Raw genomic sequence first — 15,479 nt, 5'->3', positions numbered from 1 at the left:
TTTCTTCTTCTTTTTGCCTTATCTCATAATGTCTATTAAACATGTTTTTTTTCTTTATGGTGTTTGTCTGTGTTGTAGTCTCTGCCAATGCTCAACTACCCCAGTTTTCCATCCCATTTCCTTTTCCACTCCCATTCCAACCAAGTCCCGCTATCCCCGGCCTACCTGATGTAGCAAAATGTTGGTCTTCAGTGATGGTATCCAGGATGTATTTAGAGATTTACACATCCATACTCACAGGACAATTCGGACATATAGGTCCTTCCTGTTGCAAAGCATTTTTGAAGCCGAAGCCAACTGCTTTACCGAAACTTCCATTCAACCCACTTTTTCCTCTCAAAGAACAATGTTCAAGAATTGCTAACACAGCTCCTCCTACCACAAAATAGATTTTTACATTAGTAGAAGTAATAGCTATATCGTTATTTATTTTTTAAGTATTTTAACATTTTAGCTAAATCTACGATGTTATCCTCCAAAAATACGATTATATAAACAGCATTTTTGAAATAAATATAGTCCTGTATTTCCTTTTATATTAACCATGCGGTCATGACTGTGAAGATTCTAAACTAATCTACTTATAAAACATACTTAAATTATACTCCAAACTAAACTATACAATTTAATATTTGGGAAAGTACAGGGTTGCATCTACAAAATATATGTAAAGAAGAACAGAGTAGAATGATCAATTTAAATCAAGTTTCACTTTTACAATAATCTGAAAGAAGTCTATTCATAATTTTACACAAGTTGTATAAGTTTCCCATCTTTTTTCTGTTTTTTTTTTTTCATAAAATGAGCATTTTTGTGTGTTTTAATGTAAATTTACTACTTCTATATCTACATATATAAATTTTGAAATGTATATTATATATTAAAGTATGATTTTTTTATTATTAAATGTGTGAAAAACTACCTTCTTCGTGAACAATAGAGAAACATATGCACTATAAGAATTCACTTGTGAATACTCAAGACTTGTCTTGGAACATGTCCATCTCTATATTGACTTGGGCATTTACTATCTAAATCATAAGAAGCATAGTTAGTAGAAAAAATCTTTGATTTCGTTTATGTGTGTTTAATGACTAAATTGTTTCTAAATGAGGTTTTTTCTCTGTGAAAGAAGTAACCACCTAAACAAACCAATATAGTTAGCCCGTTTAAATTGTTAATTTCAACACAATTCTACTTACAAGCTTATTAAAAACAAATTATCATGTTATCTCTCCTAAAAAATTAATTTCTTTGGCTTAATTAAAAGTTGTTTTGCGTCTAACCATATAGAAATCCAAAATACCATCAAGACTCTAGAAATTGGAAGATTGCATGCCCATGGTTTCAAGAGGAGAGAGAGAGAGAGAGTGTGTGTGTGTGTGTGTGTGTGAGAGAGAGAGAGAGAGAGAGAGAGAGAGAGAGAGAGAGAGAGAGAGAGAGAGAGAGAGAGAGAGAGAGAGATGGCTATAAGAAGAGAGTGATATTTGTCTTAGACGGGAGATTATTTGAAACATAGTATTGAAGCATAACAAAAACGGTAAGACTATATTTTGTCTGATCAGTTTTGTCATGACTTAAAAAGCCCACTAGTTATTTGTTTTTAATGTTGTTTGTCTAATCCGTTTTAGCTTTGTTTTACTTTTGAAAACAGGTAATTAAATTTAGTATAAAAGTCAAAAGATGTTTCTTAAGCTTCTTTCCATTCCATACTCACAGGACAATTCGGACATATAGGTCCTTCCTGTTGCAAATCATTTTTGGAAGCCGAAGCCAATTGCTTACCGAAACTTCCATTCAACCCACTTTTTCCTCTCAAAGAACAATGTTCAAGAATTGCTAACGCAGCTCCTCCTACTACAAAATAGAGTTTTACATTAGTAGAAGTAATAGCTATGTCGTTTTTATTTTTCAAGGTATTTTAACAGTTTATCTAAATACTACGATGTTATCCTCCAAAAATACGATTATATAAACAGCATTCAAGCTCATAAAAATATTCCTGCATTTCCTTTTATATTAACCATGCGATTTATACTGTGAAGATTCTAAACTAATCTTACTTATAAAACATACTTAAATTATACTCCAAACTAAACTATACAATTTAATATTTGGGAAAGTTCATGGGTTGCATCTACAAAATATATGTAAAGAAGAATATAAGAGAATGATCGATTTAAGATCCGAGCTTCATATTACAATAATCTGAAAGAAGTATATTCATAACTTTTATACAAGTTGTATAAGTTTCCCATCTTTTTCTGTTTTTCTTTGTTTCATAAAAATAGCATTTTCGTGTGTTGTAATGTAACTTTACAACTTCTGTATCTACATATATAAATTTATGAAATGTATTTTATATATTAAAGTATGATTATTTTTATTATTAAAATGTGTGAAAACTCAAAACTACCTTCTTCGTGAAACATAGAGAAACATATGCACTATAAGAATTCATTTGTGAATACTCAAGACTTGTCTTGGAACATGTCCATCTCTATATTGACTTGTGCATTTACTATCTAAATCAGAAGAAGCATAGTTAGTAGAAAAAATCTTTGATTTCATTATATGTCTGTTTAATGACTAATTCATTCTAAATGATTTTTTCTCTATTAAAGAAGTCACAACCTAAACATGCCAATATAGTTAACCCGTTTAATTGTTAATTTCAACACAATTCTTCTTATAAGCTTATTATAAAAACTAATTATCATGTTATCTCTCCTAAAAAAAATTTATTTGGCTTAATAAAAAGTTGTTTAGCATCTAACCATATTGAAAACCAAAGTACCATCAAGACTCTAGAAATTGAAAGATTGGATGCCCATGGTTTCAAGAGGGAGAGAGAGAGATGGAGATAGAGAGAGATAGCTATTTGTCTTAGATGGGAGATTATTTGAAAACAATAGTATTGAAGCATAACAAAAACGGTAAGACTATAAACTTGTCTGATCAGTTTTGTCATGACTTAAAAAGCCCACTAGTTATTTGTTTTTAATGTTGTTTTTCTCATCGGTTTCAGCTTTGTTTTACTTTTGAAAACAAGTAATTAAATTTAGTATAAAAATCAAAAGATGTTTCTTAATCTTCTTTCCATTCAATATAAATAGTCAAAGGATTGTGCTATATGCTCATCAATCAAAATACAAACTCGATAAAGACTCATATATTTGGAGAAATCTTTCTTCTACCTTTTTCCTTATCTCATAATGTCTATTAAACATGTTTTTTTCTTTATGGTGTTTGTCTATGTTGTAGTCTCTGCCAATGCTCAACTACCCCAGTTTCCCATCCCATTTCCTTTTCCACTTCCATTCCAACCAAGTCCCGGTATTCCCGGACTACCTGATGTAGCAAAATGCTGGTCTTCAGTGATGGATATTCCAGGATGCATTATAGAGATTTACACATCCATACTCACAGGACAATTCGGACATATAGGTCCTTCCTGTTGCAAAGCATTTTTGGAAGCCGAAGCCAATTGCTTACCGAAACTTCCATTCAACCCACTTTTTCCTCTCAAAGAACAATGTGCAAGAATTGCTAACACAGCTCCTCCTACCACAAAATAGATTTTTACATTAGTAGAATTAATAGCTATGTCGTTTTTATTTTTCAAGGTATTTTAACATTTTAGCTAAATTCTACAATGTTATCCTCCAAAAATACGATTATATAAACAGCATTTTAGAAATAAAAATATTCCTGCATTTCCTTTTATATTAACCATTCGGTTCATGACTGTGAAGATTCTAAACTAATCTTACTTATAAAACATACTTAAATTATACTACAAACTAAACTATACAATTTAATATTTAGGAAAGTTCATGGGTTGCATCTACAAAATAAATATAAAGATGAATATAGGAGAATGATCGATTTAAGATCCGAGTTTCATATTACAATAATCTGAAAGAAGTCTATTCATAACTTTTATACAAGCTGTATAAGTTTCCCATCTTTTTCTGTTTTTTTTGTTTCATAAAAATATCATTCTTGTGTGTTTTAATGTAACTTTACAACTTCTGTATCTACATATATAAATTTATGAAATGTATTTTATATATTAAAGTATGATTATTTTTATTATTAAAATGTGTAAAAACTCAAAACTACCTTCTTCCTGAAAAACATAGAGAAACATATGCACTATAAGAATTCACTTGTGAAAACTCAAGACTTGTCTTGGAACATTTCCATCTCTATATTGACTTGTGCATTTACTATCTAAATCATAAAAAGCATAGTTAGTAGAAAAAATATTTGATTTCGTTATATGTGTGTTTAATGACTAAATTGTTTCTAAATGATGTTTTTCTCTATTAAAAAAATCACCACCCAAACAAGCCAATATAGTTAGCCCGTTTAAATTGTTAATTTCAACACAATTCTACTCACAAGCTTATTATAAAAACTAATTATCATGTTATCTCTCCTAAAAAATTAATTTTTTTTGGCTTAATAAAAAGCTGTTTCGTGTCTAACCATATAGAAATCCAAAATACCATCAAGACTCTAGAAATTGGAAAATTGCATTCCCATGGTTTCAAGAGGGAGAGAGAGAGAGAGTGTATGTGTGTGTGAGAGAGAGAGAGCGAGATATAGAGAGATAGATATTTGTCCTAGACGGGAGATTATTTGAAAACAATAGTATTGAAGCATAACAAAAACGGTAAGACTATAAACTTGTGTGATCAGTTTTGTCATGACTTAAGAAGCCCACTAGTTATTTGTTTTTAATGTTGTTTTTCTCATCGGTTTCAGCTTTGTTTTACTTTTGAAAACAGCTAAATAAATTTAGTATAAAAGTCAAAAGATGTTTCTTAAGCTTCTTTCCATTCAATATAAATAGTCAAAGGATTGTACTATCTGCTCATCAATCAAAACACAAACTCAATAAAGAGTCATATATTTGGAAAAATCTTTCTTCTTCTTTTTGCCTTATCTCATAATGTCTATTAAACATGTTTTTTTCTTTATGGTGTTTGTCTGTGTTGTAGTCTCTGCCAATGCTCAACTACCCCAGTTTCCAATCCCATTTCCTTTTCCACTCCCATTCCAACCAAGTCCCGGTATTCCCGGCCTACCTGATGTAGCAAAATGTTGGTCTTCAGTGATGGATATTCCAGGATGCATTATAGAGATTTACACATCCATACTCACAGGACAATTCGGACATATAGGTCCTTCCTGTTGCAAAGCATTTTTGGAAGCCGAAGCCAACTGCTTACCGAAACTTCCATTCAACCCACTTTTTCCTCTCAAAGAACAATGTTCAAGAATTGCTAACGCAGCTCCTCCTACCACAAAATAGAGTTTTACATTAGTAGAAGTAATAGCTATGTCGTTTTTATTTTTCAAGGTATTTTAACATTTTAGCTAAATTCTACGATGTTATCCTCCAAAAATACGATTATATAAACAGCATTTTAGAAATAAAAATATTCCTGCATTTCCTTTTATATTAAACATTCGGTTCATGACTGTGAAGATTCTAAACTAATCTTACTTATAAAACATACTTAAATTATACTACAAACTAAACTATACAATTTAATATTTAGGAAAGTTCATGGGTTGCATCTACAAAATAAATATAAAGAAAAAAATAGGAGAATGATCGATTTAAGATCCGAGTTTCATATTACAATAATCTGAAAGAAGTCTATTCATAACTTTTATACAAGCTGTATAAGTTTCCCATATTTTTCTGTTTTTTTTTGTTTCATAAAAATAGCATTTTGGTGTGTTTAATGTAACTTTACAACTTCTGTATCTACATATATAAATTTATGAAATTTATATTATATATTTCAGGATTATTATTTTTATTATTAAAATGTGTTAAAATTCAAAACTACCTTCTTCGTGAAACATAGAGAAACATATGCACTATAAGAATTCACTTGGGAATACTCAAGACTTGTCTTGGAACATGTCCATCTCTATATTGACTTGTGCATTTACTATCTAAATCAGAAGAAGCATTGTTAATAGAAAAAATCGTTGATTTCATTATATGTGTGTTTAATGACTAAATTCGTTCTAAATGATGTTTTTCTTTGTTAAAGAAGTCACAACCTAAACAGGCCAATATAGTTAACCCGTTTAAATTGTTAATTTCAACACAATTCTTCTCATAAGATTATTATAAAAACTAATTATCATGTTATCTCACTTAAAAAAATAATTTCTTTGGCTTAATAAAAAGTTGTTTAGCGTCTAACCATATAGAAAACCAAAGTACCATCAAGACTCTAGAAATTGAAAAATTGGATGCCCATGGTTTCAAGAGGGAGAGAGAGAGAGAGATAGCTATTTATCTTAGACGGGAGATTATTTGAAAACAATAGTATTGAAGCATAACAAAAACGGTAAGACTATAAACTTGTCTGATCAGTTTTGTCATGACTTAAAAAGCCCACTAGTTATTTGTTTTTAATGTTGTTTGTCTCATCGGTTTCAGCTTTGTTTTACTTTTGAAAACAGGTAATTAAATTTAGTATAAAAGTCAAAAGATGTTTCTTAAGCTTCTTTCCATTCAATATAAATAGTCAAAGGATTGTACTATCTGCTCATCAATCAAAACACAAACTCGATAAAGACTCATATATTTGGAGAAATCTTTCTTCTTCTTTTTTCCTTATCTCATAATGTCTATTAAACATGTTTTTTTCTTTATGGTGTTTGTCTGTGTTGTAGTCTCTGCCAATGCTCAACTACCCCAGTTTCCCATCCCATTTCCTTTTCCACTCCCATTCCAACCAAGTCCCGGTATTCCCGGACTACCTGATGTAGCAAAATGTTGGTCTTCAGTGATGGATATTCCAGGATGCATTATAGAGATTTACACATCCATACTCACAGGACAATTCGGACATATAGGTCCTTCCTGTTGCAAAGCATTTTTGGAAGCCGAAGCCAATTGCTTACCGAAACTTCCATTCAACCCACTTTTTCCTCTCAAAGAACAATGTTCAAGAATTGCTAATGCAGCTCCTCCTACCACAAAATAGGGTTTTACATTAATAGAAGTAATAGCTATGTCATTTTTATTTGTCAAGCTTTTTTAACATCTTAGCTAATTTCTACGATGGTATCCTCCAAAAATACAATTATATAAACAACACTTTAGAAATAAAAGTATTCCTGCATTTCCTTTTATATTAACCTTGTGTTTCATGACTGTGAAGATTCTAAACTAATCTTACTTATAAAACATACTTAAATTATACTCCAAACTAAACTATACAATTTAATATTTGGGAAAGTACATGGGTTGCATCTACAAAATATATATAAAGAAGAACAGAGGAGAATGATCGATTTAAGATCCGAGTTTCACTTTACAATAATCTGAAAGAAGTCTATTCATAATTTTACACAAGCTGTATAAGTTTCCCATCTTTTTCTGTTTTTTTTTTGTTTCATAAAAAGAGCATTTTTGTGTGTTTTAATGAAACTTTACTACTCCTGTATCTACATATATAAATTTATGAAATGTATATTATATAATAAAGTATGATTATTTTTATTATTAAAATGTGTGAAAACTCAAAACTACCTTCTTCGTGAAACATAGAAAAACATATGCACTATAAGAATTCACTTGTGAATGCGCAAGACTTGTCTTGGAACATGTCCATCTCTATATTGACTTGTGCATTTACTATCTAAATCAGAAGAAGCATAGTTAGTAGAAAAAATATTTGATTTCGTTATATGTGTGTTTAATGACTAAATTTTTTCTAAATGATGTTTTTCTGTGTTAAAGAAGTCACCACCTAAACAAGCCAATATAGTTATCCCGTTTAAATTGTTAATTTCAACACAATTCTACTCACAAGCTTATTATAAAAACTAATTATCATGTTATCTCTCCTAAAAAATTAATTTTTTTTGGCTTAATAAAAAGCTGTTTCGTGTCGACCATATAGAAATCCAAAATACCATCAAGACTCTAGAAATTGGAAGATTGCATGCCCATGGTTTCAAGAGGGAGAGAGAGAGAGTGTGTGTGTGTGTGTGTGAGAGAGAGAGAGCGAGATATAGAGAGATAGATATTTGTCCTAGACAGGAGATTATTTGAAAACAATAGTATTGAAGCATAACAAAAACAGTAAGACTATAAACTTGTCTGATCAGTTTTGTCATGACTTAAAAAGCCCACCAGTTATTTGTTTTTAATGTTGTTTTTCTCATCGGTTTCAGCTTTGTTTTACTTTTGAAAACAGGTAAATAAATTTAGTATAAAAGTCAAAAGATGTTTCTTAAGCTTCTTTCCATTCAATATAAATAGTCAAACGATTGTACTATCTGCTCATCAATCAAAACACAAACTCAATAAAGAGTCATATATTTGGAGAAATATTTCTTCTTCTTTTTGCCTTATCTCATAATGTCTATTAAACATGTTTTTTTCTTTATGGTGTTTGTCTGTGTTGTAGTCTCTGCCAATGCTCAACTACCCCAGTTTCCCATCCCATTTCCTTTTCCACTCCCATTCCAACCAAGTCCCGCTATTCCCGGCCTACCTGATGTAGCAAAATGTTGGTCTTCAGTGATGGATATTCCAGGATGCATTATAGAGATTTACACATCCATACTCACAGGACAATTCAGACATATAGGTCCTTCCTGTTGCAAAGCATTTTTGGAAGCCGAAGCCAACTGCTTACCGAAACTTCCATTCAACCCACTTTTTCCTCTCAAAGAACAATGTTCAAGAATTGCTAACACAGCTCCTCCTACCACAAAATAGATTTTTACATTAGTAGAAGTAATAGCTATATCGTTTTTATTTTTTAAGGTATTTTAACATTTTAGCTAAATTCTACGATGTTATCCTCCAAAAATACGATTATATAAACAGCATTTTTGAAATAAATATATTCCTGTATTTCCTTTTATATTAACCATGCGGTTCATGACTGTGAAGATTCTAAACTAATCTTACTTATAAAACATACTTAAATTATACTCCAAACTAAACTATACAATTTAATATTTGGGAAAGTACATGGGTTGCATCTACAAAATATATGTAAAGAAGAACAGAGTAGAATGATCAATTTAAGATCCAAGTTTCACTTTACAATAATCTGAAAGAAGTCTATTCATAATTTTACACAAGTTGTATAAGTTTCCCATCTTTTTCTGTTTTTTTTTTGTTTCATAAAATGAGCATTTTTGTGTGTTTTAATGTAAATTTACTACTTCTATATCTACATATATAAATTTTTGAAATGTATATTATATATTAAAGTATGATTTTTTTATTATTAAAATGTGTGAAAAACTACCTTCTTCGTGAAACATAGAGAAACATATGCACTATAAGAATTCACTTGTGAATACTCAAGACTTGTCTTGGAACATGTCCATCTCTATATTGACTTGGGCATTTACTATCTAAATCATAAGAAGCATAGTTAGTAGAAAAAATCTTTGATTTCGTTATATGTGTGTTTAATGACTAAATTGTTTCTAAATGATGTTTTTCTCTGTGAAAGAAGTAACCACCTAAACAAACCAATATAGTTAGCCCGTTTAAATTGTTAATTTCAACACAATTCTACTTACAAGCTTATTATAAAAACAAATTATCATGTTATCTCTCCTAAAAAATTAATTTCTTTGGCTTAATTAAAAGTTGTTTTGCGTCTAACCATATAGAAATCCAAAATACCATCAAGACTCTAGAAATTGGAAGATTGCATGCCCATGGTTTCAAGAGGGAGAGAGAGAGAGAGTGTGTGTGTGTGTGTGTGTGTGAGAGAGAGAGAGAGAGAGAGAGAGAGAGAGAGAGAGAGAGAGAGAGAGAGATGGAGATAAAGAGAGAGAGATATTTGTCTTAGACGGGAGATTATTTGAAAACAATAGTATTGAAGCATAACAAAAACGGTAAGACTATAAACTTGTCTGATCAGTTTTGTCATGACTTAAAAAGCCCACTAGTTATTTGTTTTTAATGTTGTTTGTCTAATCCGTTTTAGCTTTGTTTTACTTTTGAAAACAGGTAATTAAATTTAGTATAAAAGTCAAAAGATGTTTCTTAAGCTTCTTTCCATTCCATACTCACAGGACAATTCGGACATATAGGTCCTTCCTGTTGCAAAGCATTTTTGGAAGCCGAAGCCAATTGCTTACCGAAACTTCCATTCAACCCACTTTTTCCTCTCAAAGAACAATGTTCAAGAATTGCTAACGCAGCCCCTCCTACTACAAAATAGAGTTTTACATTAGTAGAAGTAATAGCTATGTCGTTTTTATTTTTCAAGGTATTTTAACAGTTTATCTAAATACTACGATGTTATCCTCCAAAAATACGATTATATAAACAGCATTCAAGCTCATAAAAATATTCCTGCATTTCCTTTTATATTAACCATGCGATTTATACTGTGAAGATTCTGAACTAATCTTACTTATAAAACATACTTAAATTATACTCCAAACTAAACTATACAATTTAATATTTGGGAAAGTTCATGGGTTGCATCTACAAAATATATGTAAAGAAGAATATAAGAGAATGATCGATTTAAGATCCGAGCTTCATATTACAATAATCTGAAAGAAGTATATTCATAACTTTTATACAAGTTGTATAAGTTTCCCATCTTTTTCTGTTTTTTTTTTGTTTCATAAAAATAGCATTTTCGTGTGTTGTAATGTAACTTTACAACTTCTGTATCTACATATATAAATTTATGAAATGTATTTTATATATTAAAGTATGATTATTTTTATTATTAAAATGTGTGAAAACTCAAAACTACCTTCTTCGTGAAACATAGAGAAACATATGCACTATAAGAATTCATTTGTGAATACTCAAGACTTGTCTTGGAACATGTCCATCTCTATATTGACTTGTGCATTTACTATCTAAATCAGAAGAAGCATAGTTAGTAGAAAAAATCTTTGATTTCATTATATGTCTGTTTAATGACTAAATTCATTCTAAATGATGTTTTTCTCTATTAAAGAAGTCACAACCTAAACATGCCAATATAGTTAACCCGTTTAATTGTTAATTTCAACACAATTCTTCTTATAAGCTTATTATAAAAACTAATTATCATGTTATCTCTCCTAAAAAATAATTTCTTTGGCTTAATAAAAAGTTGTTTAGCATCTAACCATATTGAAAACCAAAGTACCATCAAGACTCTAGAAATTGAAAGATTGGATGCCCATGGTTTCAAGAGGGAGAGAGAGAGATGGAGATAGAGAGAGATAGCTATTTGTCTTAGATGGGAGATTATTTGAAAACAATAGTATTGAAGCATAACAAAAACGGTAAGACTATAAACTTGTCTGATCAGTTTTGTCATGACTTAAAAAGCCCACTAGTTATTTGTTTTTAATGTTGTTTGTCCCATCGGTTTCAGCTTTGTTTTACTTTTGAAAACAGGTAAATAAATTTAGTATAAAAGTCAAAAGATGTTACTTAAGCTTCTTTCCATTCCATATAAATAGTCAAAGGATTGTACTATCTGCTCATCAATCAAAACACAAACTCGATAAAGACTCATATATTTGGAGAAATCTTTTTTCCTTATCTCATAATGTTTATTAAACATGTTTTTTTTATGGTGGTTGTTTGTGTTCTTTTTTTTTTTTTTCTTTTTGTTACTAATTTGTCTGTGTTCTTAACCTACCATAAAATAGAGTTTTACATTAATAGAAGTAATAGCTATGTCGTTTTTATTTTTCAAGGTATTTGAACATTTTAGCTAAATTCTACGATGCAAACATTATTTTTATTATTAAAATGTGTGAAAACTCCAAACTATTTTCTTCGTGAAACATATGCATTGTAAGAATTCACTTGCAAACACTCAAGACTTGTCTTGGAACATGTCTATCTCTATATTGACTTGTGCATTTACTATCTAAATCAGAAGAAGCATAGTTATATAGAAAAAATATTTGATTTTGTTATATGTGTTTTAATGACTAAATTGTTTCTAAATGATGTTTTTCTCTATTAAAGAAGTCACCACCTAAACAAGCCAATATAGTTAGCCCGTTTAAATTGTTATTTTCAACACAATTCTGTTCACAAGCTTAATATAGAAATTGGTTATCAAGAGAGAGAGAGAGAGAGAGAGAGAGAGAGAGGGAGAGAGAGGGAGAGAGAGAGAGAGAGAGAGAGAGAGAGAGAGAGAGAGAGAGAGAGAGAGAGAGAGAGAGAGAGAGAGAGAGAGAGAGAGAGAGAGAGATAGCTATTTTGCTTAAATTTTACTACAAACTAAAATTATACAATTTGATACATAGAAAAGTACATGAATTGCATCTACGAAATAAATATAAAGAAAAACAAAAGAGAATGATCAATTTAATATATCAGAAATCTTTTTTTTTTAACTCGTAATGTCTATTAAACATTTTTTTGTTTTAATGGTGGTTGTAGTATCTGCCTATGCTCTCAACTACTCTAGTTTCCTATCTCATTTTCTTTTCCACTACCATTTCAACTAAGTTCGAGTTTTTTTAGATTGCCTAATGTAGCAAAATATTGATCTTCAGTGATTTATTTTCCATGATGCACTAAACTAAATCATATGATTAACACTAAACTCTAAATTTTAGGATTAACCCTAAACCCTGAAGTGAACTCTAAATCCTAGAGTTATTCCTAAATCTGTCAGCAAAACCCTAAAGTGAACCCTAAATCATAGAGTTATTCCTAAATCTGTCAGCAAAACCCTAAACCCTAAACTTTAAATCTTAGGGTTTACTGTTAACTCTAGGATTTAGAACTATCTCTAGAATTTAGGATTAGTGTTTAAAGTTTTAGGATTAAGTGTTAATCTTAGAGTATAAAGTTTATTATTTGTATTAAATTTAGGGATGAAATTTTGTAATGTCTAATTTTTTATTTTTGCAATTAATATTATTTTTAATTTATTTTGGGGCAAATCTCCAAAATAGCACATTTCTAAGTTTATATCACAAAAATAGCACTCAAAAACTAAAATGACCAAAATAGCATTTTATCTTTTGAAAAATTTAAATTTTTTTTATTTTTCAAAATTTGAAATATTATCTCCAAAATCCCAATTCCCAACTCTAAACCCTAAAACCTAAACTCTAAACCCTAAACTCTAAACTCTAAACCCTAAACCCTAAATCTTAATCCCTACCCCTTAACTCTAAACCCTAATGTCTATACTAATTTACCATAGTGGTATAAACATTTATTTATTTCTTTTGATAAAACATTAAGTGCTATTTTTGTGACTTTTGACCTTGAGTGCTAGTTTGTGAACAAAAACTTGATTTAATGCTATTTTTGTTTTTTTTCTTTATTTTTTCATAAATAAAATTGACACGTGGTAGTTTTTTATTAGTTAATATCTAAAAGGTGAACCTATAAGAGGTGAATCCAGAAATAAATCCGGCACTGTTAAGCCCGACAAAAGCGAGCACTAGTACTTTAAACCAAGCTTGTCACAAAGTTGGGACGTTTTTACTGCTCAGTGAATTAATAAATTGGCAAATTTCGAAAAAGAAAAGAAAATTTCAAACTGATTTGTATGAAAAAAATATAAAGAATTAATAAGTTGACAAAAAAAAAAATATAAAGAATTAATAAATTTATATAAGGCAACACGTGGCGTCGTATACATGTGTTGATCAACACGAGTCTGATGTTTGAGAAGTCTGTACTGCAGACATTTATATACACGAACATATTTATATTTCTAAGGTACTGTTGCAAAAATCCTACACCATGAGTATTAGAACAAAACGAAATGTATTTTTTAGACCAAAGCTGTGTTTCTTCTCGCCCACCTGAGAACAAAATGCATGTCTATTAGAGATCAGACGAATTTACAGAGTGCAAACGCAAATGGAAAAATGATTAGAGGAGAAGCGAGAAAGAGTCTTTACCAGGAAGAAAATGGGAACACTGGAAGGAGACAGAGCTCGGAGATTCAAACATCTTAAAACCTTAACTCGAGCTGGTCGTTGGGCTTGTGCCAAAGGTTGAAGTTGGTGCAACTGAAGCTGGCATTTGTTGAGAACCTCCTTCAGCCCAAGAACTCTCAGACATCGGGGAGTACGGCCTTGTCACTTTGGTTTTCACCAATCCCTACAATAACCAAAACATAGTCTCAACTATGGATCCTTGTTTGGCATAATAATATCTATTGTGGTAATATCACTTGTAACATGTTTAGGTCATTGGTTAAACAAGGGGTGATAATGATGCTCTTCTTCTAACCTTTGAAGCAATTTGCCCGTACAAGTTAATGGTTTGATCGATGGCTGAGTAAACCTCAAAGGCCTGCTTGGTGTTTGGACTGCATTTGACAATACGGAACTGTTCCTTCGAATCATGTAGCTTTGATCTGAGATCCTTTGAATCATGCGACTTTGATCTCAGATAGAGAATAAGACGCGAAGGTGGAGAGTTAGGTTGGTCTCTTTTCCCGTCAGTCAGTTCCATGGTTACCAGATCAGTCCATAGAACGTCCCACTGTATAGAGCACGCATCTTTGGCCGGGATAAACTTTCTTTGACCCATTATGTTTGAGGGTTGCTATAAAAAATCAAACGTTTGTAAATGTTCAAGAAGATTTTCTTTGATACATACAGAGGACGAACACCAGACGAAGTAAACCTTATGCATATACAGAGAGCGATAGGGTATTGCGAGACTCACTTGTAGTAATATCACTCTTCGATGTGTGATCATTAGAACTTTTCCTTTCGGTAGGATGAAGTGACTTTCGTAAGCATCTGTTAATGCAAACTTTCCACGTACTTTGAACAGATCAACCTGGCCAAGGAATGATCCAGATTCTGCCAACTGCAATATGACCTGTAAAATGCAAGAAATTAGGGGTTTGAACTTTGCATAAAGTACCATCGTGTTCTAGGTGAATCAAACTAATAATCGGTTCATCAGCTAACCAAGAAAGGAATGACTAGTGGAATGCATGTATAAATCGATTCCTGAGTATAATTGTACCTGCCCTTGTGCTCTGTATTCGTTGTATGGACGAAGCAGGCTATCAGCACCAACGGCTCTTGGAAGTCTCCGGCGAAGAAGTTGTTCATCTGAAGTGATGGCTGCTGCTATCTTCATCCTCATGGCATTTGCACCTTCAGTGGTTTTCGACAAAAGATCCAGAACTCCACTCACAGGTTGGGCAGCAGCACCAATAATTCCTTTCCCAAAACCTGATACAAAGCCTTCGACACCAGAAGACTTTGCACCTTCGAGGGGCTTTGTCAATATGCCTGTGACTCCTCTAAACAGGCCCTTCGCTAGAGCTCCACCTCCTTCTCTGATAATGTCGCCAAAGTCCTCAACACCTTTGCTCTCCTGCCAAATGATAGAACAAACATTAGCATGTAATAACAAAAGGAGGCACATGAAAGAAAAACTGGCAAGCCCATACTTTCGTTGGGTATCAGAAGCAACTGAAACAGCAACATGTAGGAGCAAA

At 31.4% G+C, this 15,479-nt stretch overlaps 5 protein-coding genes and 1 pseudogene across 7 annotated transcripts in view; 5 read left to right on the top strand and 1 right to left on the bottom strand.

Annotated features, from left to right (window-relative positions):
- The first annotated feature begins 28 nt into the window (after positions 1 to 28).
- Positions 29 to 406, top strand: LOC117127232 (annotated as a pseudogene).
- A 2,346-nt stretch (positions 407 to 2,752) lies between these two features.
- LOC117127231 lies at positions 2,753 to 4,522 on the top strand. Its single transcript, XM_033276882.1, has one exon. The coding sequence runs from the start codon at positions 3,216 to 3,218 to the stop codon at positions 3,576 to 3,578; it is 363 nt and encodes a 120-aa protein (XP_033132773.1). The 5' UTR covers positions 2,753 to 3,215; the 3' UTR covers positions 3,579 to 4,522.
- LOC108869295 lies at positions 3,594 to 6,005 on the top strand. The gene has a single exon (XM_033276881.1). It carries the CDS (start codon positions 4,961 to 4,963, stop codon positions 5,321 to 5,323), a length of 363 nt encoding a protein of 120 aa, XP_033132772.1. The 5' UTR covers positions 3,594 to 4,960; the 3' UTR covers positions 5,324 to 6,005.
- On the top strand, positions 5,347 to 8,304 carry LOC103849958. Its single transcript, XM_033276880.1, has one exon. The coding sequence runs from the start codon at positions 6,663 to 6,665 to the stop codon at positions 7,023 to 7,025; it is 363 nt and encodes a 120-aa protein (XP_033132771.1). The 5' UTR covers positions 5,347 to 6,662; the 3' UTR covers positions 7,026 to 8,304.
- Positions 8,305 to 8,352: 48 nt separating this feature from the next.
- On the top strand, positions 8,353 to 13,535 carry LOC117127230. Its single transcript, XM_033276879.1, has one exon. The coding sequence runs from the start codon at positions 8,408 to 8,410 to the stop codon at positions 8,768 to 8,770; it is 363 nt and encodes a 120-aa protein (XP_033132770.1). The 5' UTR covers positions 8,353 to 8,407; the 3' UTR covers positions 8,771 to 13,535.
- A 62-nt stretch (positions 13,536 to 13,597) lies between these two features.
- Positions 13,598 to 15,479, bottom strand: part of LOC103833252 — a 30,383-nt gene continuing 28,501 nt past the window's right edge. For all 3 annotated transcript variants that reach the window (XM_033276859.1, XM_033276860.1, XM_033276861.1), the window contains 5 exons: positions 14,999 to 15,355; positions 14,690 to 14,848; positions 14,249 to 14,566; positions 13,915 to 14,116; positions 13,598 to 13,815 (listed from right to left, as the gene is read on the bottom strand). In XM_033276859.1, coding sequence (XP_033132750.1) covers positions 13,976 to 14,116; positions 14,249 to 14,566; positions 14,690 to 14,848; positions 14,999 to 15,355 — 975 coding nt within the window. In that variant the 3' untranslated portion in view covers positions 13,598 to 13,815; positions 13,915 to 13,975. The remainder of the gene's footprint in view (positions 13,816 to 13,914; positions 14,117 to 14,248; positions 14,567 to 14,689; positions 14,849 to 14,998; positions 15,356 to 15,479) is intronic.

Source organism: Brassica rapa, chromosome A08 (assembly GCF_000309985.2).
Source record: "Brassica rapa cultivar Chiifu-401-42 chromosome A08, CAAS_Brap_v3.01, whole genome shotgun sequence".
NCBI classification, from domain to species: domain Eukaryota; kingdom Viridiplantae; phylum Streptophyta; class Magnoliopsida; order Brassicales; family Brassicaceae; genus Brassica; species Brassica rapa.
The sequence above is the reverse complement of the archived record's forward strand: the minus strand, read 5'-3'. Positions and strand labels throughout refer to the sequence as shown.